The sequence below is a fragment of the Eptesicus fuscus genome, chromosome 18 (genome assembly GCF_027574615.1).
Source record: "Eptesicus fuscus isolate TK198812 chromosome 18, DD_ASM_mEF_20220401, whole genome shotgun sequence".
Taxonomy (NCBI): Eukaryota; Metazoa; Chordata; class Mammalia; order Chiroptera; family Vespertilionidae; genus Eptesicus; species Eptesicus fuscus.
In genome coordinates this window covers 32,295,557-32,319,452 of record NC_072490.1, presented here as the reverse complement: position 1 = coordinate 32,319,452, position 23,896 = coordinate 32,295,557, and the positions used below count along the sequence as shown (strand labels likewise).

The window sequence follows — 23,896 nt, the reverse complement described above, 5'->3', positions numbered from 1 at the left end:
AACCCTTATTTTTCCTACGTCTACAGCTTGCTATAAAAAATTCACCCATCCGGGCCCAGTTCAGCGTTGCAGTAACATGTGTCCCTTGGGCTTCTCACCAAATTGCACTTTTTCTTAGATGCAGTCAATGATTTGCCTTGGAATGTATTAGCTTTTCTGAGAACTCCTATACCACCTGATTCTCCTGGTTGTTTGCTGGCAAAGAAACCCCTTGATTTCCAACCAAAACGGCCTCGCAGATCATTTGGAAACTGAGGTGACAGGGCAATGCCGCCCTTCACCTCTCCCATCATGTCAAGCCTTCCCTTCCCCCATCCTTTCTCCTGTGGCAGATATTGAAGTATTCTTTCTCTCAGAACCACGCCTCTTTGATCTTCTGGTCCTTCAGCCTCCAGGTGGGTCCCTATTGGTTCAGAAACTTTTCGCTGAGCTCTGAATGGATGACATGATTCAGAGGTAGTGAATGTGGAATGTGTGTATGTGCATCTGTGTGGGTGCTTGTGTGTAAACCAGTGTGCGTCTGCTGACGTGCCCGTGAGTCTGAGTGTGTGTGTGTGCATAGCTGAGTATGGATGCCAGGTGCTGGTGATGGCTTTAACCAGGAAGGCATGGCAGTGGGCAGACATAGGGATGCTGTGTGTAGGAGTACCCCCACCCCCTTGGTGTTCATTATCTCTTTGCTCCCTGCGATATGCCTTATTTGTTTGGGAGTGGGGCACCTGTTGAAATGATAACAGTTTAAACATCAACATGTCCCCACATAACCTGTTTCTCACTCACCATGTCTCCCTCTCTCTATGTTTTGAGAGTTACAGGTCACAACTCAAATCAATGAGCCTTTTTTCAGTACCTGTTGTATCCAGTTCTCCATTCATTCCTGCCGCCTGGTCTTCTGCAAGCTGTCCTCACGACAGCCTTTCCTCTGGCCTGCACCTTACCCAGTTCCTGCCCATTCTTCAAAAGCTAACTCTGCACCTCCTATAGCCCGGAACCATCTCCCAACAATTCTGGCCACTGTCTCGTGGGTCCCAAATGCTTGTTGGCCTGGGAAAGAGCTGTTCCTCAGAATCACTCGAAGGCTTTTAGAAAATGCGAATGTGTTGCTTGGTCCCTGCACTGCATAATCGGATCAGTGGGTAGGGGGTGGGACCTGGGCACCTGCATTTTTAGAAGTTCCACAGAGGTGATTCCAGTGGGACCCATAGCTCCAGAGGCAAAGTGACAGATTCAAATGCCTAAGTCCTTTCCAGTTGGTCCTGTGATTGTCTCGAGCTTAGGAAGCAACCTAAAGGCAGAACTGGCTTCATGTCTCTCTAGGTTGCCCTGCAGAGCATAGCTGAGTTCCAGGCACTTGATGGCATTAGTGAAGATGGCATCACGCCCACCGATGACTCCTGAATTGGTGTCCCAGCCCAGGCCTATCCTTTGAGTTTTAGTCCTACGTAACTGTGCTGAGCATGAAGCTGTTGTCTCTGGACTCGGTCTGTGATGCGGGAATGTGGCTCTGCAGATGGCACCTGTCCCTCGCCAGCTGGCCCGGGGAGGCCCTGCTATTAGGGGGCACCAGAGGGAGCCTCGAAGGGGCAGAAGGAAAGTGCTGCTTTCTGTCTTGCGCACTCTTCTGGGCGGGTTACTGCCGCAGTTCCTGGGCAGGTTAGCTGTTGCTGTCAGTTTCCAGCTTTTCCCTACACCCCCCGACCTGGCCTCCTGGAACTCCCTCAGATCCACCAGCGCCAGCCTGGCAGTGGCCCCTGCTCAGGGAGCTGGGTCCTAGCTCAGCAGGGCTCCCCCTCTGGGCTTCCAGTTATGCTAAGTCCTCCCGCTCCCCTCAGTCACCCAGTCCTGGGGTGACAGTGGCTCCCTGAAATTGCCACCTCTGTGCTAGCCCAGTGTCCCTTTTCTGTCATCAGTCCTCCAATATCTGTTTAACCAACACCCACATTCAATTCTCTCTGTTAAAGGGACCGGTGTGGTTTCTGTTTTTGACCAAATTAGCGGCTTCTATTTGATTCCACTCACTTGTCCCTCAAGCATCTTCATACTTTTAAAGGTTATTTTCTACTTTGCAACATGCTTTCACTTCTATTACTCACTTGGCTCTGACCACAATCCGGAGAGGCAGGGCTGGGAGCATCATTCTCATTTTCTTAAAGATCGTCGGTAAAACGCCTGATCCAACCACGTCACTGTATAGATGAAGCTGCTGACACCCGGAGTGAGAGAGGGGCTTGCCCGAGGTCTCCAGCAATTTAGTGTTAAGTGAAGAGAGAGTGTTAAAACCAGATCCTCGCTTCCCTTTTTATACCTCAGGAAGGGTCCTAGGAGGGGACAGCAACTCCATGTGATTCATAACCTCAGGGACCAAATGATGTGCAGGGCTTTCTGTGCCATTAAGAAATCCAATCTTGGGCTGGGGGAGGGCACGTGGGGGAAGGGGATCACAAGGTATAGGTACACAATTATAAGATAAATAAGTCCTGGGATGTAATGTACTGCACGGGGACTACCGTTAAGAATACGGTATTGTGTGTTTGAAAGTTGCTGAGAGAGATCTGAAAAGTCTTCTTCATAAGAAAAAAAAAATCCTGTAACTATGTATGATGATGTATGTGAACTAAACTTATTGTGGTGATCCTTTCACTATATATATCAAACCATTATGTTGGGCATGTCAAACTAATACAATGGTATTTGTTAATTACGGTGTAATTAAAAAAAAAGAATTCCATGTTGCATTTGGTAGAATGGCTCAACTATTGGTTAAGGGGGCTCTCAGCGAGTCCAGCTAGCTGTGGTGGTCCCGGCATTAAAGTCTACGTGTTGTCTAGAGAGGCAGGATCAGGGTGCTGTGGTTTGCCTGGTTCTCGCTCTCCTGGTTGGCTCTGTGAGAGGGTGTGATCACTGTAATGCAACATTCATACCATTCTATTTTTTTAGTTTAATTTCATTTTGGTTTATTAGTAGTAAAATCCCTGCTGGCATGTCGTTTAATTTGCTCCCGGTGCTAATGATAATTCTGAAGCCTTTTACGGAAATGATTATATGGTAATACCAAACCTGATGGCGGATTCGAGCCATCATTTACAGTAATGGGAACATAACAAAGCCCCCGGGGTAGTCCTTCTTGTAATGCTGTGGGGGACAGGGCGGGAATCTGCTTGGCTTCCTTCCACATTATCAGGAAGGTCCTCACTAGGGCCCTCCCTCGAGGAAAAGGCCTTTTCTGACTCTGAGGCTGAGCCTCTGGACAAAATAAAGGGTTGCAAAGCAGCAGTCCTCTGGGTGAAGGCAGGTGGGCTGGCCAGGGGCCAGCTGCCAGTGGGACTGCTCACGAACAGGATGGGATCAGAGGAGGTGGAGACGGGCGACCGCTACGCCTTTCCGCATTCACGCCCACATCTGTGTAAGCGGACACATGGTGGGCGGGATGTTCAGAGGAGGGTCAGTGTGTGTGCCTGCCTTCTAGCACCAGGGCCTTTCTCCCCGGTGCCAACGTGCAATGTGGGCCCCACCGAGCCGGCACTGGGACAGAATAAAGGAGACACCATCTTTGCCTAGAGACGGGGGACAAGGAGAACTCCTGAGTACCATGGGCAGGAATACCTGACACCTGTCTCTCTGGGGGAAGGGGTGGGGAGGAGGGACATGTCACCCCCACCTGGAGAATCAGCCTGGAAGAAGTGGTTGAAGGAGATCAGAAATGGGGTGTGCTCTAGAAAGAGGGTCATTCCAGGCAGATGGGGCCTTGTCAGGCAGGAAACACTGGGGGCTCCCTGATTGGTTTGGCTCAGTGGATAGAGCATCAGCCCGTGGACTAAAGGGTCCCTGGTTCGATTCTGGTCAAGGGCATGAACCTTGGTTGTGGGCTCTATCCCCAGTAGGGGGCGTGCAGGAGGCAGTTGATAGAAGTTTCTCTCTCATTGATGTTTCTAACTCTCTCTCTCTCCCTTTCTCGCTGTAAAATCAATAAAATGTACTTTTTAGAAAAGCGCTGGGGGCTTCCTATTGTCTGAAGGGCCAGGACAAGCTCAGCGGGACTGTAGCTGACGCGTGACTCTGCCGTGCTTTTGGTGCCTTGCTTCAAAAGCCCACAGGGGAGCCTCGGACTAGCACAGGGGACCCTGCTCCTCCTCTGCTCTGGGGCCCAGAGGAGTAGAGCGGGAGAAGAGGGGGAGTTCTCAGTCTTTGTGACTCAGAGGCAGACCTCAGACCGTGGGATTAAAGTTATGGAAAGGCAAGTTCAGGCCCAATAATTTGGGAAAACATTCTAACAGTGTGGCTGCTTAATATTGAAATAGACTGCATGGTGAGGTAATGAGCTCCCTGCCCATCAGTGACTTGTCCAAACACTGGAAGCTGGTTAGACTAGCATTAGAATGCACACCCAGGGCCTGACTCACAGAGCGCCCTTTCACCACCGGCAGCCTGGCGGTGCTGCGGACAAAACACCACAGAATTCTGAATTTATGGCCACACCTGAGCTAATGGTGACATGGAGACTTGCTGACTATTTTGTATCTTTGTGTCATAATAATGAACAGTTAGGCATGGCATCAGGCATTTCCTTTTATTAGTTCTTAGAAGACTCCTGCTGAAACAGCTCTGGTTCTGGAACATCATTTGCAGCCTCATTGAAGAATGTGGTGAGAAAATACATATACGTATGTGTGTGCCTATATGTCTATTTTGTGGTGTGTCTCTGACGTTGCTGCCTGCTCCGCGGGGGGCTCAGAAGCGCTTCTGGAGGGCAGACTGGATATTCTTCAGCAGGCCCCACTTCGCTCGGTTCTTCCCATGCCCATCGGGTGTCTGCACCTGCAAGCAGAAGCCGAGAGCCATGGCGTCAGGCACCGGGAAACCGCAGCTCCCCGGGGCTGGGCCCCTGCTGTGTGCCAGGTGCTACGCACATCATTTCATTAACAACTCATGACAATCACACGAGGCAGGTGCCACCGTCTCCATGTTATAGATGAAGAAACTGAGGCTCAGAAGGATTGGGTAGCTTTTCTAAAGTCCCACAACTAATTTGTGGTGGGACTGGAATTGTACAGACTAGGTTGCATGTTCTTTAAGGCACCTCGTGTGAATGGGAGCTGACGACAGTGTTGGGGCTGTGAGCCCAGCCCAGCCCTCTGGGTCCTCCGCAGCCCCTGCAGTAGGGACAGAGGATAAACCAGAACGAGACTTTTAGGAAAACCAGGTAAGATGCCCAGGAAGGCCAGGAGACCCTGATCTGTGGCGGGGTTCCATCCTGAAGGCAGCGAGCAAGGAGGGAGCAGCCCTGCAGAGACTCAGGGTGCCAGCACAAGTCAGACACAGGGTGGGGGTGGGGGAACCCCAGTACAGACAGAGAAGGAATTTGAGAGGATGGGTGGGGGTGGGGTGGCGCATTTCCTGAAGAAAGACCCAGAACAGTGCCAGTTTGTGACTATTGTTGGGTCTGAATTTTTACCTCCAAATCTGATGTAACCTGAGTCATCTGATTTACAGATTGTGGTAGGCAGAATAATGTCCCTTAAAGATGTCCATGTCCCAATCCCGAGAACATGTGACTATGTTATGTTACATGGCAAAGGGGAATTAAGTTGGTAGTCAGCTGGCCTTTAGATAGGGAGATTATTCTGGATCATCAGGTGGGTCTAAGGCAAACGAGAACCAGAGAGATGGCAGGGTGAGAAGGACTCAGCTTATCGGTGCTGTTTTTGAAAAATGGAGGAAAGGCCCTGAACCAAGGAATGTGGGAGATTGCTGAAAGCTGGAAAAGGCAAGAAAATGAATTTTCTCCTAGAGCCTCTAGAAGGAATACACCTTGATTTTACCCAAAAAGGCCCATTTTGGATTTCTGATCTCCAGACTGTCAGATAATAAATGCATTTATGTTGTTTTAGCCACTAATTTGTTTCAGCAGCAACAGGAAACCAGTGCATAGATGGAAAGTTACCTTTGTCATGGGGAGACTTCTTGGAAGTTGGCTGTGATTTGAAGTCAGAGGGAGACAGGCAGAGTAAGGAGACCATTTCCAGAAATGGGGATGGTGGTCAGCAGGGACATTGAGGATGAGAGGAAGAGCAGGAGGAGAAACTGAGGCCAAAGGGCAGAGGACTTGCCTACAAACACATTTCTCCATTCCTTCAAAAATATCAGTCAGGGTCTTGGATGTTAGAGGCTCACAGCCGGGACTGCGGGCCAAGGGGGGCGAGTCAGGCCAACATGGGGCCTGGCCTCACAGCACTTGCAGCCTGGCAGCGTTGGGGCTTGGGCCCAGGTACATCAGCCCAAGTCCAATGTTCTTTCCAATGCATGTTCTCGCCTCTCAGAGAAATAAAAGTCTGGCTCTCATTGCTGTTGGCTTCGATGACATTCTCCCAGAATCAGGTGCCAGGTCCCCAGGGCGGAGCCTGCCCTGCAGCTGATTATGGTTCACGGGGGAGGTGGGGGGGGGGGCGCATCGCGCTACTGCCTTGGAGGAGACCTAGCTTCCCACTCAATTCCTTTGAGTTACCTGAGGCCAGACACTCCGTCTCTGTGAGCCTCGGTTTCTTTCTCTGTAAAATGGAGGCTGTAACTCCCCACCTGCCAAGTAGTTGAGATCATCAGTGATCGTGAATAGACAGCATCTGACACAGCGTTGCCTTCAATAAATGGCACCTTTAAAAAGTGTTCACGTTAATTTTCATGCTTCACGTGCCATCCTTCAAATAAAATCCCTTTAAAAAAATCAACAAGCCCCAGACTATGAAAATCAAATACAAAAGGTGCTATTTCACTTCCTTTACAAAAGTACATCTGATAGAAATATTGCATTTCAGAGAAGCAATGATTCTGCTGCCTCATTACATCATTTTAAATGAAACCTTTCAGGAATACCTGCACTGAACTGATGCCAAAGGAAAAATATTTCGATTTTATAGGAAAGAGCTGAAGTCATTACTTTTATGAAGCTTTATAAATGTCATTCAAACACACCATCTTATTTTCATTTGCCATTGAAGCCTTTACTTATGCAAATCATGACAAATGTTAAGGAAGCCAGTGTTCCCCTGGAATGCTAATACAATCGCAGAGAGGGAGGAAGAATTACTTCTGAAGGAAAAATCTATATTGTAGCTCTGTGACTCTGGTAAAAATGAAGCCTCCAGAAAACCTCATTAATTAGTGCTCTGCTCATTTAGAAATTGTGTTAAAAAGCAAAAGGATTGCAGTGAGTTTTCTTCCCAGACACGGAGTGCAGATTAATCACATAAACACCATTTCAGGGGGGAGTGTTATTCTTGACTGATTGTATAAGACACTTAGGAGCTTTCAGGCAGCTTTTGCTACTTTGTAATTATTAATTTTGTCTATCCATTTATTCCTTCACTCTTTAATTTAGACATTCATTCATATGTCCATTTGTTTGCTCACATTTCACTCATGTATTCACTCAGTAACCATTAAGAGCCTGCTATGTGCACAGTGCTGTGGTAAGCATAGTGGGAGGAAGACAGATGAATCAGACATGACTTCTATTCTCAAGGAGTTAAAGGGGGATGACAAAACATCTCCTTAAAGCCAACACACTTGAGTCTTCCAGCCCCATCTCTGTCCCTAGATCTAAACATGACAGAGCAGCCCTGGCTGGTGTGACTCAGTTGGTTGAGCTTTGTCCCATGTCCCTGGTTCGATTCCCAGTCAGGGCACATGCCTGGATTGCAGGTTTGATCCCCAGTAGCGGATATGCAGGAGGCTGTTGGTAGATGCTTCTCTCTCATTGGTGTTTCTCTCCCTCGCCCTCCTCTCCCTTCCTCTCTCTTGAAAATCAACAGAAATATGTTTAAAAAATAAAAATGTCAGAGGATAACACTGAAAAAAAAAATTAGTAACAGCCCTGAGTGCTCTTCATGGGCAAGACATTGTTGAGGAAATTTTTTTTAAATGAGAAGGCAGATGACATTAGATTGAAGGAAAAATCATGGTCAGAAGGACACGCTGCAAAACGTGGTAGCAGCTGTGGGTGTTCCAGGCTCTGGAGAGAAGAGCAGCAACAAGAAGGGCTCTGGGGCAACTGACCGACACAGTGACTGGCTGGGGTGTGGCAGGAGGAACAGCCTTTCCTTCCCACTTCCTTCCCATGCGAGCGTCTGACCTCTGGGGGAGAAGGAGGGACCCATGGGGGTCTTGGGCTCCAGAAACAGAGCATGACCCCAGGAGCTGGCTCTCAGGAGGGAGTAGAGAGCCGCCCCCCCCCGCCGCCCCGCCCAGAAGGCCTGCTACTGGTAGACTCCTCTCCCCGCTCTACCTCCTGCTTCCCTTTATCACTAGAGGTAGCAACCCATCAGATTCTCTTCTGCAAACAATGGACCAGAAAGAAAGGGGATGTCACCAGTCAGAGAGAGAGAGAGAGAGAGAGAGAGAGAGAGAGAGAGAGGAGAAACAATGACCTTCTAGTACCCTTGGGAATCATATGCATGCCCTGGATGGAAGTGGTCTCATGAGACTCCCCTCTCTTTGTACTATAAATTTCCCTTTTAAAAAAATGTTATTTTTCAATTACAGTTGACATTCAATATTATAGTAGTTCCATGTATACAGTAGAGTGGTTAGGCAATTATGTAATTTACAAAGTGATCCCCCTGAGAATTCAAGCACTCACCTGGCACCATACATAGTTTTTACAATGTTACTGACTGTAGTTCCTAGGCTGCATTTGACACCCCCCGTGACTATTTTGTAACTTCTCCGTCCCTTCCCCCTTTTCATGCAGTTCTCCAACTCCCCTCCCCTCTGGCAAACATCAGTTTGTTCTATTTATATATATAAATTTCCCTTTTCAAAAGCTGAAATGGATGGACTTAATCTCTTTCTTTTAAAAAAATTCCCGATGAAAACATAATCTACTCACACTGCAAAGAATACTGTCATTGTTGTACTGTAAGATAGCTCTGCACAGTCTTGGTATTTGTCTTCCTTCCCTCCTCTGAATATCCATAAAATCATACTCACGAATGCATGTCCCTGGGGCTCTATGGAAGAACCAGCCTTGCATCACCAAGAGCGCAGGGATCACCTGGCACCTTGTTCTGGGGCGTCCATCCTGACCCTTTCAGTGGCTTTCCTTGACTTGCAGCTAAGCAGCAAGTGAATTTTTTTTTTTAGCATATCTATATCTGAATATACAGATACCAAAAATATTTGTCGTTTGCCTGAGTTTCAACTGTAATTGGGCATCCTGTATTTGTATTTGTTAAATCTGACACCTAATCCTGACTTTCAGTCACCACCAGGGCTAACAGGTAACTTTTTTTTTTGTCCTTCTCACACCATGGCTCTGTTTACTAGACTCTGAAGGCAAGGATTATGTCTTATTTTCCTCTGAATCTCTACAACCTAACACAGTGCCTAGCACAAATGTTTTTTTTTTTTTTTTTTTTAATCAAACTGATTCTTAGGCCACATTTGCAAAGTCAGTTGAGGCCTTGAGTTAATAGGTTTTCTGGGATTAGAGGGGGCAGTCACAGGGTGGGTTCTGTGGTATGATCATCCTAACAGACCTGCAGCCAGAGCTTACAATGAAAATCTGTCTGAAATGAATGTGCACAGTACCTTGCAGATGTCACTCCATTGGCCAGGGCCACTATCATTGATGGCTCTGACTTTAAACAGATACTCGGTGTTGGGGGTCAGGTTGTGCAGCTCCAGACTCTGCTGTGTTATGTCCCGGATTTGTCCACAGAGCTCTGTCCGCACATTGTTTGGAGGGGAACAAATGACTTCATAGAATTCCATCTCAAAAGAGTCCACGTCTTCTGTTGGGCATGTCCAGTAAACCTATGAAGAAATGAACATGTGATGTGGGTGTGGTCCTAGCACACACCTTTCAGCTTTCTTTCCCATAAAGATTTGTGTCAGTGACTATCTGTGGGGGGAGTTTAAGCTGGCCCCACCTCCTCTAGCTGCTGACTTCGAATTAGACCTTGTGCAGCAGTATTGAACGGCTGTGTTATGAGGCCTGACAGGAGCTTGTGATGTGTTTCAAGAACAGAAAGATATTCTTCTGAGTTCTGTTCCTGTCAGTCATCATGGAGGTGACCGTAGTCCTCCTAACACCACTAATCAGGGTACTAGTAACTACCATTTATTACACACCCATCATGCATCAGATCGTGTCAGGCATTCTTAACTCACTTCGTCCTCACAACCCTCTGGAAGGGAGATTTTATTATCCCATTTTACAGTTGAGGCTCAGAAACATTACTTTTTAGCAAATTCCAAAGGAAGCACAGAATCCTAGAAGATGAAAAGTGTATATATTCCAACCCTCTATTTTATATACCAAAAATACACGGAGTCCCACAGAGGTGAACTGACTTATTTAAGCAATGGAGGGTATATGTTCATTCTCAAAGCATAAAATATTAACCCTTGGGAAGAGATATATTAACAAGTGTCAATTAGCAGATTGTACCTGGCATTTAAATATTTTATAATAACTGTATTTTTAAATAGATGTTGCATGCTTTATTTACGTTTTAATAAATGTTATAATATTTATAAAATTAATTTATAATTACTCTTAAAAAATAAAAAACAAACACAGACATTTATTTCTCACAGATCTGGAGGCTAAAAGTCCAAGATCCAGGCACCTACAGATTCAGTGTCTGGTGAGGACCTATTTCCAGGGTCATAGACACCCTCTCTCTCCCTGTGTCCTCACATGGCAGAGGGGGCAAGAGAGTTCTCTGGAGTCTCTTCTTTTTTTATCTATTCATTTATAAACTTTTATTAAATTTATTGGGGTGACATTGATTAAAAAAATTATACAGATCTCAAGTGTACAATTCTATAACACATCATCTGTATATTATATTGTGTTTCAAGAACAGAAAATGCCAAAATGAAGTTTCCTTCCATCACCATTTATTTTCTATCTCCCCCCTACCCCCTTTCTCTCGGGTAATCACCATACTACCGTCTGTGTCTATGACGTGTTTTTTTTTTTTATACTTGCTTTTAAAACTTAATGAAAGTTATTTTTATGCTTATCAAGATAAATGTACTCACTGTGAAATACTTAGAAAATACAGAAAAGTTATAAGGGAAGAAAATAAATATTACATATAATCACAATTCAATTAATAATTAATTAGTATTTCTCTCCAATTTTGGAATATATACAAACACAGAAATACATATAATTTGGATTATATTGCTTTGATTCCTGCTTTATATCACTTATTATATATTTCCTTGCTTCATTAAAAATTTAGTAAAGCACCATTTTAATAACTGCCCCACAAATGATTTAGACCTTCTATAGTTGAACATTTAGGTTGTTTCTAATTTTATCCTTTAATAAATAATGGTGCAATAAACACGTTTGGGCATAAATCTTGATCTGAATTTTTAATCATTTCCTTGGGAGGAATTTCTAGAAGTAAAATTGAGTTTTATAAAAACTCCTTAGGATTTTTAAGGCACATATTGACAAGTTATAACTCAAATTTTAAGAATACTTTCTATGCCAAAAGCCTAAACTGTCTGTTAGTCAACCATCATTTGAGAGATTTCATCTTCTGCATTACTGAGCACTATGATTTCTGTGTGAATTCCATTCCATGATCCTAACATAGGGATCAAGGATATTTTTCCATCAAATACCACTCTCTTGACAGCTTATGACTTGACTAGGTTTTCCTGTGTAGGCTCCTTTCTTTTTTTTTAAACTTTAGAATTAAAAATATATCTATAATAATCTATAATAATAAAAGCATAATATGCTAATTAGACCAGATAGCCGAACGACCTTCTGGACGTCATTCCGGACATCCTTCCAGATAAAGCCGTGGTGGCGGGACCGAGGCAGAGGTGGTTAGGGATGACCAGGCAGGCAGGCAAGCAGTTAGGGGCAATCAGGCAGGGAGGCGAGTGGTTAGGGGCGATCAGGCAGACAGGCATAGTGGTTAGGGGTGATGAAGCAGACAGGCAAAGGTGGTTAGGGGTGATCAGGTAAGCAGGCAGAGTGGTTAGGGGCAATCAGGTAAGCAGGCAGAGTGGTTAGGGGCAATCAGGCAGGCAGGCAGGCGAGTAGTTAGGAGCTAGTGGTCCTGGGTTGCAAGAGGGATGTCCGACTGCCGGTTTAGGCCCTATCCTGCAGGGATATATAACTTGTCAATATGTACCTATACCAGCAGTCAGACATCCCCTGAGGGGTCCCGGATTATGAGAGGGTGCAGGTTGGGCTGAGGGATCCACCACCCATGCACGAATTTCATGCACCAGGCCTCTAGTATATATATATCAGAAGTGTATATACTAGAGGCCCAGCACACAAAATTCATGCATGGGTATGGTCCCTAGGCCTGGCCTGCAATCAGGGCCATCTTCCCCGGCTGCTGGCAGCTAGCCCCAGCCCCTGCCGCCACCCACCCCTGGTTCCCCGTTCGCAATCGGGCAATCAGAGCCTGCAGGCCTGGGGAAGGGACTGAGAGGCTGGCTGACAGGCTTCGATCGGGCAATTGGGGCCTGAGGACTAGGGATAGCTCCTGCAATGATGTCTGCCCCCTGGTGGTCAGTGTGCATCATAGTGACCGGTCGTTCCACTATTCCATCAATTTGCATATTACCCTTTTATTATATAATGTGTGTGTGTGTGTGTGTGTGTGTGTGTGTGTGCATGTGCCCACTCGTGCGTGTATATATTTAGAGAGGGAGAAGGAGAGAGAGAGAAACATTGATGAGAGAGAACCATTGATCAGCTGTCTCCTGCACATGCCCTACTGGGCATCAAGCCCACAACCTGGGCATGCGGCCTGACCGGGAATTGAGCTGGTGACCTATCAGTGCATGGGACAACACCCAACCAACTGAACCACATTGGCCAGGTTAGGCTCCTTTCTTGAGATCATTCAGGGTCCACTAATAGGTGGCATGGAGTGACTGACTGTTCTCCAAGCCCAAGCAGAGAGCAGACATCACCAGTCCTTTCCTTCTGGGGCAAGATCCTGCCAACCTCCTAAGAGGTCTGAGTTGTGTGGGGATGAGACCTAACGTCATTCCCGAGCTAATGTCGCATACACAGCAGGCTTTGCTGATCTAGTACCATTTGGAAATGTAGGTTTAGCTGCTCACTTGTATCTCTTATGTGAAGGGCAGAAATACTTGGCTTTGTCTGATGGCTTATGGGAGGGTATGTTCCATGTTGCAGCATATGATCATGCTTAGTATCAATTATAGACTCCAAAACATAGACTATGATGCCTCAGGGGAGAGGAAAAGGAAAGCTTGGCTTGTGTCTGGCTTTCATGTTATTGTTTTAAGGCCCTTTTACAAAGCATGGCCTGCAGATCGGCAACAATGGCAACACCTAAATGTTTGTTAGAAATGAGGAATCTCAGGCCCCACTGAGACCCACCGAGACAGAACCTGCATTTTATCAAGGTACCCAAGTGCGCATTCATATTTGAGCACTCCTAGTTTAGACTTCAAGGATTTGGAAGTGTTCTCAGATTATGGGGGCAAAGGATGAGCTCTGCCACAGGGAAGCAGGCCATGGGCTGGCCTTGGAGATGTCCTTGTAGGGAACCCTAAGACGAGAGAAGATACGCTCTAATAGAATATCTAGTTTCATGTTAATAATTTTTTTTTTTTCTTCCCTGAACTCTAACAGAGTATTCTACAAACAGTTCAATTTAGGTCCAGCGGGATTTGAAAGGAATTTAACAAGGAAAGGCTATTTGTCTAAGTTAGGCCAAGAGAATCAAGTAGAGGTCATGACCCTGAAGCCAGATGACGGCTGTTGCAGAGTCTGTGAGAGATCCACCCCTCTACTCCCCACAAAAAAAGTTGAATCTTACAAGATAAGAATTGGAATGCCAGTGGGGATTATCCTCCAGTCTTTCCAAATCATGCTGAGTCTGGGTATTTTCTTTAGGAATGGTAGCAGTTTAGAGGAATTATAGCTGATAGGTAATGGAACCTGCAGTTCTAATCCCAATTTCTGGCTCCCTCTACTATTACAGGCCTTCCTCTAGGAAATACTACACTTTCCAAGCCGTCTGTTCAAATTATTTTGCTTCTGGCCTTGGGTTCTCTTTCAATAGAGAAGCTGCTGTTGAAGTGGGATTTGGGCTTTCAGATATATTTCTCACTATGAGTTAATTACATTGTTTGCTTTAAGCCAGTCTTGGGCTGCTTAGATTTCAGAAACGTATCCCTCTTGAATGAGCTGACCACAAAGAGTCCAGAGGCGCCGATCTGAGTGACCAGACCCCAGAGGTCAAAGCAGTAATGACTACCCACGTCCATCCCGCACCCCACACCCTCTCACCTTCCCCACAGAGCCCAGAGCTTCTTTCTCACCTTGGCAGCTCTTGGATACACCAGAGTCTGGTAGATAACAATGGGGCCTGGGGTTTTCACAGCGCAGTCGTTGAACGAGTACCAGTTGTGGAAGCTGCCGCTGTTCTGCAGAGACTGGTTTTCTGCCCCTGCACTCCAGTAGGTGTAGAGGCCATCTGTGGTTTTGGCAGGTGCGGTGGACTGCGCTCGCCCATAGGCCTCCAGACCCACCTTGACCTTCTCTCCCCCGGTGGTTTTGAAGGACAATAAGGAGGAGCTCCGCTGGTATATCTGCTGGTTGCCCAAGCTGTGGGTGCTGAACGTGACCTTCCTGGCAATCATCATTTCTGAGTGTGTGGGGTAGGGGGAGGGCAGGGAATCCCCTGAGGAGGATACCTTCTTGGGTCCCATGGGGAAGAGCTCATGGATGGCATTGGAGAGCTCAGCAAAGTCCAAGGGCAGGCAGTGCAAGGAGTGTAGCCGGAGCTGTGGGTCGGGCCTGTAGGTGCTCTGGATGCCGTCCTCGATCTGCTCCACCAGAATCTTGGCGGACTGCAGGAACGCCACTTGGCCTGTCTCCTTGAGAGCTTCCTTGGAGTAGGCGATCAGGCCGTCCATTTCATTCACTTTCGTGGATGTGACGTACACATATTTTTCAATCTCCTTCTGCCTGGACACTTCCAGATTCTCTACCTGCTCCATGATCAGTTTCTCCTTTTCCTGTAGGATGCTGCGTAGCTTGAGAAATCCATTTCTGATCTCTTTTCGCTTCGCCTCCTTGTCCGCTTTAAAGCTGCCTTTTAAAATGTTGAACTCCATAAGGTCATTATCAATTTCATATCGGACTGCAAAACAACCAAGTTAGTTACTTCAGTTAAAGTTTTCATCTCCCCAGATGTGAAAGCCTGTAGTACAGTGGTTCTCAACCTTTCTAATGCCGCGGCCCTTTAATACAGTTCCTCAGGTTGTGGTGACCCCCAACCATAAAATTAACCAAAAACCTGACAGGTTGAGAACCGCTCGCAGGGTCGCCTAAGACCATCGGAAAACACAGATATTTACATTACGATTCATAACAGTAGCAAAATTACAGTTATGGAGTAGCAACGAAAATAATTTTATGGTTGGGGGTCACCACAACCTGGGGAACTGTATTAAAGGGTCGCGGCATTAGAAAGGTTGAGAACCACTGTTAACAGTGTAGTAAACTGGAGCAAATTACCTTGGACTACAAGGCAGTGGGTGGGGAGGCAGGGAAGGCACTTGTAGCTGGGCTGAAACACACCAGAACGCATTTCATAAAACGATTTATAAAATGCACTTGGCCTCCCACAGTATACTCCTCTCTTCCTCCTTCTCTAGTACTTCCCTTAGATATCACAATCACCCTTCCCCGGCACACTTCCCTGTGGCCTTGAGTATGAAGTTGGAAGTTCAAGGCCATCCTTGCTACTAATTTTCACCAGACTTCTCTTGTCAGAAAATTGGACTTGAGAAGATGTGACATCACGAAGTGACTGGTATTCCCTGTGTGAAGGCTAAGCTTTTGCAGGGGTAAGAGAAAGGACTGCATTTCTGGTGACTGCTTCTAAATGTTGCCCTGCCTCATTCACCAAAAATGCAACCCTAGACAACTGGACAGGGCTGCTCTTTCACACGCCCTTTTTCTCTGCTGGGGGACTCTACTCCCTCGGATTCAGCTGGGCTCCCTCTCTTGCCTTTCCCCCACTTCCTTTCCATAAAGGGTCTGCTGTTACACTTTAAGGAGAACCCAGTTCATCCTGCATCCTCGTACATGGTATTTGGATTTTAAGTTCACTTAGTCATTCAACAAACACTGACTGGACACCTGGTCCATGGCACATGCCTTCCTAGGCATTAGGATTACAGATATGCATATGAGAGGACATGGATGTGCAGGGCACTCATAAATCCAATGATACTGCAGCCCAGGAGGGCACGTAGCATGTCTCTACCTGTGAAATGGGCACCTTTGCTAGCTTCATAGGGTCTTGGGCATTAGGTGGTGACTTGAAGACACGTGGCCTATTCCAAAGTAAGCCCCTTCCCTTAAAGGGCCACCTCTGCAGTGAATCGATGAGCTGCAATCCTCACCAAATTGTACTCAGGAGTGGGGTGATAAGTCTTTTTTGCACTTGGTTCTTAACATAGTCATGGGTCTATGGACTTGGTTCTTAACATAGTCATGGACCTTCGTGGGTGGTGGTCATTGTCACAAAGATATGCATTTGAGCAAGAGAAACCCTGGAGTTCTGTCAGACCATGAGGACAGGGCCGAGGGCTGTCTTGGTTACTACTATGACCAGGATGCGTAGAGGTGCTTAAAAGGTATTGGTTGAGTGAAAGCCATTATGTCCCATGTTCTAACATTTTGTGTGTGTGTGTGTATGTGTGTGTGTGTGTGGGGAGGGGAGAGAGAGGATATCAGCACTGTTACCCTCTGACCTACTTCCTGAAGTCCCCATTTTCTTTGCCCACCTCCTGCCTCACACTGGACCAGAAAGAATGAGGTGGTGAAGCAGATGGGGGCGAACAGGAAACTATCAGGGTGTGCTGGCAGGGTGCTGAGGAATGCCCCCTGCCCTCCCCAATGCAAGCCCTCCTGTGACTTATGGCAACTGAAATTCCACTTTACGCATTAATTTATTTAACTATTCAATAGTTACTCACTGTCAACGATACCTGGATAGGACACTTCTTGCTTTATTAGGGATTAGTTAAGTTTTAGTAGAGCAAAGTCCCGAGAGGCAGGATAAAAGTTTCATAGAGGAAGGGAAAGAGGCAGCGCCAGGAGAGGAGGAAGGAGGAGGCAGGAGGAGGCTGGAAGCACCCCTCCCCCTTACAAATATGACAGCTTTGCAAGAGCTGGTCTTAGAGAAAAGTCCAGTCAAGGTCTCTTTCAGGCAATATACTTAATGTAGCTATTATTTTAAATTAGACGTTTTTATGTGCCAGATCCACACATTACACAAATTATGGATCATATCCACATATCCTACCTAATAATAGACAAATATGCAAATCGACCGCACCTTCGCTACGCCCAAGCCATGCCCATCAACCAAGCCACGCCCACCAACCAATCAGGACGAGTATGCAAATTACCCCAACAAAGATGGCGGCTAATTTGCATATCAAGACAGCGTAGAAAGAAGCCAAGAGATGCTGAAGGGAGCAAAGCTGCGGAGAAGCAAGCAAGCCGGGGGGAGGAGAAGGGAGGAGAGGAGGCGGGGCCGGGGGAGAAGGAAGGAGAGCGGGGCAGGCTGGCGGAGAAGGCGGGCCGGGGGACAAAGGAGGAGCGGAGGCGGGGCGGGATATAGTGCAGCAGGAAACCCTATTGCAGGATTTTTCCTGCAACGGGAACGCTAGTTATGATATATTACACATCTTTCTACCAGGAAGATATTGTTCCCATTTATAGATGAGGAAACGAAGGCTCAGGGAGGTTAAGTGACTGTCCAGTGTCACACAGCAAGTAAATGGGAGAAATGAGGGCTGTCCCTAATTTTTGTCTAACTCCAAAGCCTGTGCTTTCCGTTGCTCCAGCTGTGGTTCTCAGCCCTCTGTGAGCACCAGAACCACCTGGGGAACTGTAAAAACCACTCTGCCTCTCGGCCTCACCTGCTGAGATTCTAAAGTGGCCTAATTTGGGGCTCAGGAATTCAGGGGAGGAAGTTTGCAGCTAAGTTTCGAACTAATGCAGGGAATCTCCTGGGGATCCTGATAAGAATGCAGATTCCCATGTAGACGGGATGGGGTGATGTCTCCCCAGCTCCCGAGACACGCTACTGCTGCTGGTCCTAGTTAGTAAGGCTCCCCGGGCAGTGCCAGTGTGTAGCTGGGGTGACACCACAGCTTCAGACACTGAACTTCTCTCCAGGGCCCAGAGTTTCTCAAATGGTGTCCTCGGATCACCGGCTTTTGAATATCCATGGAGATCTGTTTAAAATGCCTATGTATGGCATCTCCTCAGGAAGTGAATTGAGTCCTTAAGAACAAGTTTGAATCCTAGTGACAAAACACCTTAGAAAGGCTCACAGAACTTCAGGACACCAGAGGATCAAACTCTCCGTTTTTCAAGGGGGAAAATAGGGCCCAAGGTCACCAAGGTCATATCTAGGATTATAGAATCTTTATGGATTCCTTGTGTGTCAGATTGTTTTTTTCCTCCTCTTTCTTCCTTCCTTCCTTCCTTCCTTCCTTCCTTCCTTCCTTCCTTCCTTCCTTCCTTTCCTTCCTTTTTCCTTAAAAAAATTTTTTTTATTTAATCCTCATAATCTCACCATGAGGGAGGTATTACTATTTATCCCTATTTTATAGATGAGAAAACCAAGGCACAGGAAGGTTAACTGGCTGGTGGTAGTTACCAGGGATGGGCACCAAGCCAATGGCGCAGCCTAGGTCAGTGCCATTCTGGAGGGGAGAGAAGGGGACCAGAACCTGCTTTGAACTTGGCAATGGCGCTGAAGAGTGCGGCGGACCTCTCGGAGCAGGCGTCGATGAGGCTGATTGTGTCGTGGCCGTTGTGTAAGGAGATCTTGCAGAAGTGGCAGAGCAGCTGGTTGTCGCTGCGGCAGTACTCGATGATGCGGCTGGACGGGTGGTGGATGCAGATCTTCTCGTCCTGGTCGTCGGTGCTGGTGTCCACGAAGACGTGGTCCTGCATGGCCGCGTCCGAGTGGAAGGTCTTGAGGCAGTCGTTGCACAGGTTGAGGCGGCAGGTGATGCAGCGCTTGTAGGCGATGCGCCGGCTGCGGCAGACCTGGCAGAGGATGGGCCCGGTGGAGCGGTCAAAGCGCCACTTGAGGTAGCCGTGCTCCTGCATGTAGCGCTTGGTGAGGCGCCCGTGCAGGTAGTTCTCGGGCAGCTGCATCTTGTGGCTGTAGGGCATGCAGTGCGAGCGGCTGCACACCGGGCAGATGATGATGAAGAAGTTCTCAGTGACCTCTGCGTGCTTCTGCAGCTGCCGCAGGCACTTCTCGCACAGGCTGTGGTTGCAGGGCAGCATGAAGGAATGCAGGCGCAGCCGGTTGCACATGGGACACAAGAGATGGTCGACCAGGTGGCTCTTCCCCGACGTGACCGGCTTTATCTCATCCAACTGGGTATCGCTGCTCCCGATGCGCAGGGCGGTTTTGGAGCTGAAAGAAGCAAACACACGGAGGGCTTCAGGATGCGGGCACCGGGGCTTGCTCCCTTTCTCCACCTTGGAAAGCGGCAGAGGCAGGCCCGTGGGATGGCGAGGAGCACGGGCTCGGTGCCAGGCTGTCGGGGTTCTAAACCTGCCTCCACTGTGTTTAAGCGGGGTGACCTCGGAAAAGTCAATGAACCTGTCTCTGCCTGTTTCCTCACTATGAAATTAGTACCCACTAGGGGGTTCCTTGAGGATTACAGTTGAATTGGAGTACCTGCAAGACCCGAGAGAAGCCCTGAACTCAGCAAGTACTTGTTAATTTTGAGCAAGAGAAAAGCCTTGGAAAGTATCAGCCCACTCCGATGTTCTGTGGTCATAACAATATCCCAGAACACCAGCACCAGGCAAGGCCATTCTGGGACGCTGATGAAACAAAGCACACACCAGACCACAAGAATTCATCATCTTTGAATTCGGACAAGAGCAAGAACATTATCCAAACCACACAAGTACCCAGCATCCCCTCTCCTGGCTAATGGGAGGGACCGCTGCTTTTGCACCAGTTGCAGCCTTAGGCTCCCTTTGTTCTTTCCACCTTCTAGACGAGATTTATTAATCTACCCAACAGCAGATTCATCCCTGCACCCTCACTTAACGTGAACCTGTAATAACTTATTGAGACACCTCACACTTAGCCATGGTGCATGTTCTCACTTGTTGCCACGAGGCAATGAATCCAGTGTTGTCCAACTACAGGTGCGTTGTTGGTGGGTTTTGCCTGGAGGGCATTGACACCATCATTATTGTGTAGGATGGAACACAAAGAGGATGGGGAAAGTGTCCTTCCCAGGAGACCGGGAGGTCAGTGTTTGAGCGAAGCCTAAAACCTGGTGTCTCACCACTGGGCGAGTAAGAATTAAGGATCTGGGCGGATTGCACGTGATAGAATGCACCAGAGTAGAGGTACATCTTTGAGAATTAAGGATCTGGGCGGATTGCATGTGATAGAATGCACCAGAGTAGAGGTACATCTTTGAGAATTAAGGATCTGGGCGGATTGCACGTGATAGAATGCACTACAGTAGAGGTACATCTTAACCTCTCTCATTCTCAGTTTCCTCATCTGTAAATTGAGGCTCACAATCCTACTTCTTTTGTGGGAATTTTACAAAGTCTGCATGAGCTAATCGATGGTAAGTGCTTAACTGCTGGTGCCTACTAAACAACATTCCACAGATGTGGCCACTGCAATTACCACCCTCTGGTACTAGCCAGCCGATGTCCACAGCAGAGAAGAGCAATGAGCAGGACCATGAAAGTATGTGTTTGTACTGTTTGTGTGTGTGTGTGTGTGTGTGTTGTGTGTGTGTGTGTGTGTTTTATTTGTCTAACATCTGAGGCTGATTTCATGTATTGTAAGAATTCTGGACAAAGTAAAAGCTTACTTGTAAAATTCAAGTGCAAATTGGGGAAAAGCAGTTTATGAAAATAAGTGAATTCGCTGTGGGGACGGAGGTATCAGCAGATAAACAATTTGTGACTGTTTCTATTCCTTTTCCTCTGTTTACGTTAGAGAGGTTTGGGTATTGATCCTGACATTGTGAGTGTGTTCTCTTCTGCTTTGGCCTTCTTGTCGTCCCTCTAAGCCCCTATCTCCTTCCCCATTCCCTTGGCCAGGGACCTATATCTCAGATCCCAGACAATCAAAGTTGCTATTCAAGTGGTCTGGAATGAGTGGCCCTGTGGTGACAGAGAGTGCCCCTTGTGGACACTCAGGCACCTGGAAAGCTCCTCCCTTAGGATTTGGATGCTGGGCTCCAGGCATGCAGGCCTCAATATTCTCAGTCATGTTTCCTCTCTGCCTTCCCAGCCTCCTGCCCGGTCCTGAAGGGGTCACCTGGAGGAACAGTTCTATTGTACACCTGTTAGCTGGATGGACCTCTCTAATTTGATAAGGTGGCTCTGAGAATCGAGATGTAATGTAAAGGGAGACAGCATTACAAATCAGAAAGAAGGGAGGGAAGGTGTTGTTGGGGTAAGAGAAAAGAGAGAGGAGCCAAGAGACAGGTGGTAAAGGGTCCAGGGAGCTGGGGTGGAGGTGAAAAAGGAATGAGTAAGGCAGAGAGGGATGGATGAACCAGAATGGGGTGAGATGAGCAAGATGCTGAGCAGTAAGTAGTGGTGAGGGCCAGGGAGATGGTGGTCCAGAAACCAGGAAAGAGGCCAGATGGAAGACATACTTCCGTGCACCAAGAGCTGATCTCCTGACACTTGTAATAGCAACTCTGACCCTCTTCTGAAAGCCTCAGGCATAGACATGGGCATTCAGGAACAGGGATCTCGTGCCCACACCATCATCTAGCCCAGCAGTCTTACCCTTCTGGTTGAGACATCCAGCCTCTGCTCCTCTGCATGGCTTTCTCCCTCTCCCAAATTCAAGCCTGTTCTCGCATCTGGGTTCTCTTTGTATCACCTGTAAGTCTCCTGACTTCCCTCCTTATACCATCCAGGCCATTCTGCATGGTAGAATCATTGGGGGTGGAGTGGGAACTTATAATATTCTGATGCCCAGGTGGTACTCCAGACCAATAAAATCAGAATGTCTGGGGATGGGGTCCAGGCATCACTATTTTATAAAAAGATTCCTAGGGCTTCCAATGCAAAGCAAAGTTTGGGAGCTACTGACCTAAGGCATCTTCCCAAAGCACCCGTGTCATCCCTCCTCTGTTGAAATGGGCTCAGGGCCTCTCCTGGCTGATGCACAGAAAATGGGGCAGTTGAGAGGAGAGAGAGGTGTGGACACTACACCTTAGAACTTCTGCACCCCCGTTTCTGGGTTCGTTATTCATGCAAGGACCAGACGCTAGAGGTCCACAAGCAGAGAGTAACGTTCATTAGCCATCTACTAAGTGCTTACATGCAAGAAGGATCATGTTTGCCCCCAAATTCACTGAACCTTTGCTCACAGATGTGCTTTTCTGACCTTGTAAGGTTTCAAACCTGCCTCTCCAAATCCTGTCATAGCACCAAACTTCGAACTTATGCCTCTAAGAAGTCTGTCTCTGGCACTCCAGACTCCCCTCATGTGTGACATAAAAAGACTGGTTTGGTTGGAGCAAGAGAAAGATATTCAATGCCTGATACAGAGGCTTAATGTCCCCAAAGAGTGATTGCGACCCTCAGTGGCATGCCCTCTGGATAGGAGCAAAGAGAAGGCTGGCGGGAATACACAACTGCCTGGGTCTGTCTATAGGCCATGGGTCAGCAGCGCCCTGTGAAAGGGATTGCTTTTCCAATAAGTGTTGCAGATGCCAAGAGTTCAGAGGAGGAAGAGGAAGAGCAATTTATATTTGTAGGGCACATGATTACAAAGCACATACATTCATCCTCATGCCCATGAAGCATGGCATGTATTCTCTCCGTTTTACAGTAGTGCATTTTAAAATTAAGAATACACAGACGCTGGGTTCAAATCCTGAGTGCATCTGGCTGGCTGTATGATCCCGGGCAACTTACCCTCTCAGAGGCTCGCTTTCCTCAGACTTCTCAGAGGCATGAGGTAGGGTGAGCACAGGACGAGGGTTACGTGGGGTCACACAGGCAGTGCCTGGCAAGCTGCTTACGCACGGAGTTCTAGTTGTTCCTGTTTTGCACAGGCGACAGAGTGACCCTCAGGTGAGAGAGTGACGCTCAGGAGAGCTGGTGCTCAGTGTGGACGATGGAGTGTGGATTTGAAACTCAAGTCTATAGGTGGTCCAGAGCTGTTGAGGACACACTTAATTTTACAAAATTCTTGGTCTCCTTCTTTCAGAGAGAGGAATGGACGTGGGGCAGGGGCACTGGCCTGCCCTGTGGACTCCACAGCCAGCAGGGTCCCCCCTGTCCCCCCCCCTAGTTTTCTGAGCCAGTGCGGCCCACCTGGGGTGCCCAGCACTTACGAAATGCGGATGGTCCTGAGGCGGCCCTTGCGGAAGGTGATGGTGACATTGCGGCAGCAGCGGCTCTCGTAGTAGTAGCACCTGACGTTGCTGCTGGCCGAGCAGCAGCACTTGCAGTTGGGGTCATTGGCCCAGGAGCAGCAGCACCAGTGGCAGTTGGGGTTCTCGGCGCAGGTGCAGTGGCAGCACTGGCAGCTCCGCTCGTCCTTGTAAGGGCAGGGGAAGCAGGTGCAGTTCCGCTCGGAGGTGAAGAGGAACTTGCAGCACAGACAGGAGCACAAGCGAGGACAGCACCGCTGCCACGTGCAGCAGGGAGAGCAGACACACATAGCCGTATCCATGGCTCCTACAGTACCGTCGCCTGCCGTCCTCGACCGGAATCCTGCTGTCAGCTCTCCTGGGATGGGCTCCTCCTCCCCCTTGGAGGTTGCAAGAGGTTGGCTGTGATGAGGACTTCTCAGGCCATGTCCTTCCTAGGAAGCTC

General features: G+C 47.8%; 1 protein-coding gene across 1 annotated transcript; it reads right to left on the bottom strand.

The window, feature by feature from the left end:
* Nucleotides 1–4,560: 4,560 nt before the first annotated feature.
* TRIM42 (tripartite motif containing 42) lies at nucleotides 4,561–23,867 on the bottom strand. Its single transcript, XM_008152599.3, has 5 exons — nucleotides 23,413–23,867; nucleotides 18,781–19,481; nucleotides 14,341–15,164; nucleotides 9,583–9,807; nucleotides 4,561–4,815 (listed from the first exon to the last, which is right to left on the bottom strand). The coding sequence occupies exons 1-5, from the start codon at nucleotides 23,751–23,753 to the stop codon at nucleotides 4,729–4,731; spliced, it is 2,178 nt and encodes a 725-aa protein (XP_008150821.1). The 5' UTR covers nucleotides 23,754–23,867; the 3' UTR covers nucleotides 4,561–4,728.
* Nucleotides 23,868–23,896: the final 29 nt, after the last annotated feature.

Excerpts from the sequence above, each read along its gene's own strand:
- TRIM42 (XM_008152599.3), bottom strand. The coding sequence starts at position 23,753 with ATGGATACGGCTATGTGTGTCTGCTCTCCCTGCTGCACGTGGCAGCGG. Across the intron at positions 9,808-14,340 it reads TGTATCCAAGAGCTGCCAAG|GTTTACTGGACATGCCCAAC; the intron begins GTGAGAAAGAAG and ends ATTTCTTCATAG. Across the intron at positions 4,816-9,582 it reads AATGGAGTGACATCTGCAAG|GTGCAGACACCCGATGGGCA; the intron begins GTACTGTGCACA and ends TTCTGCTTGCAG.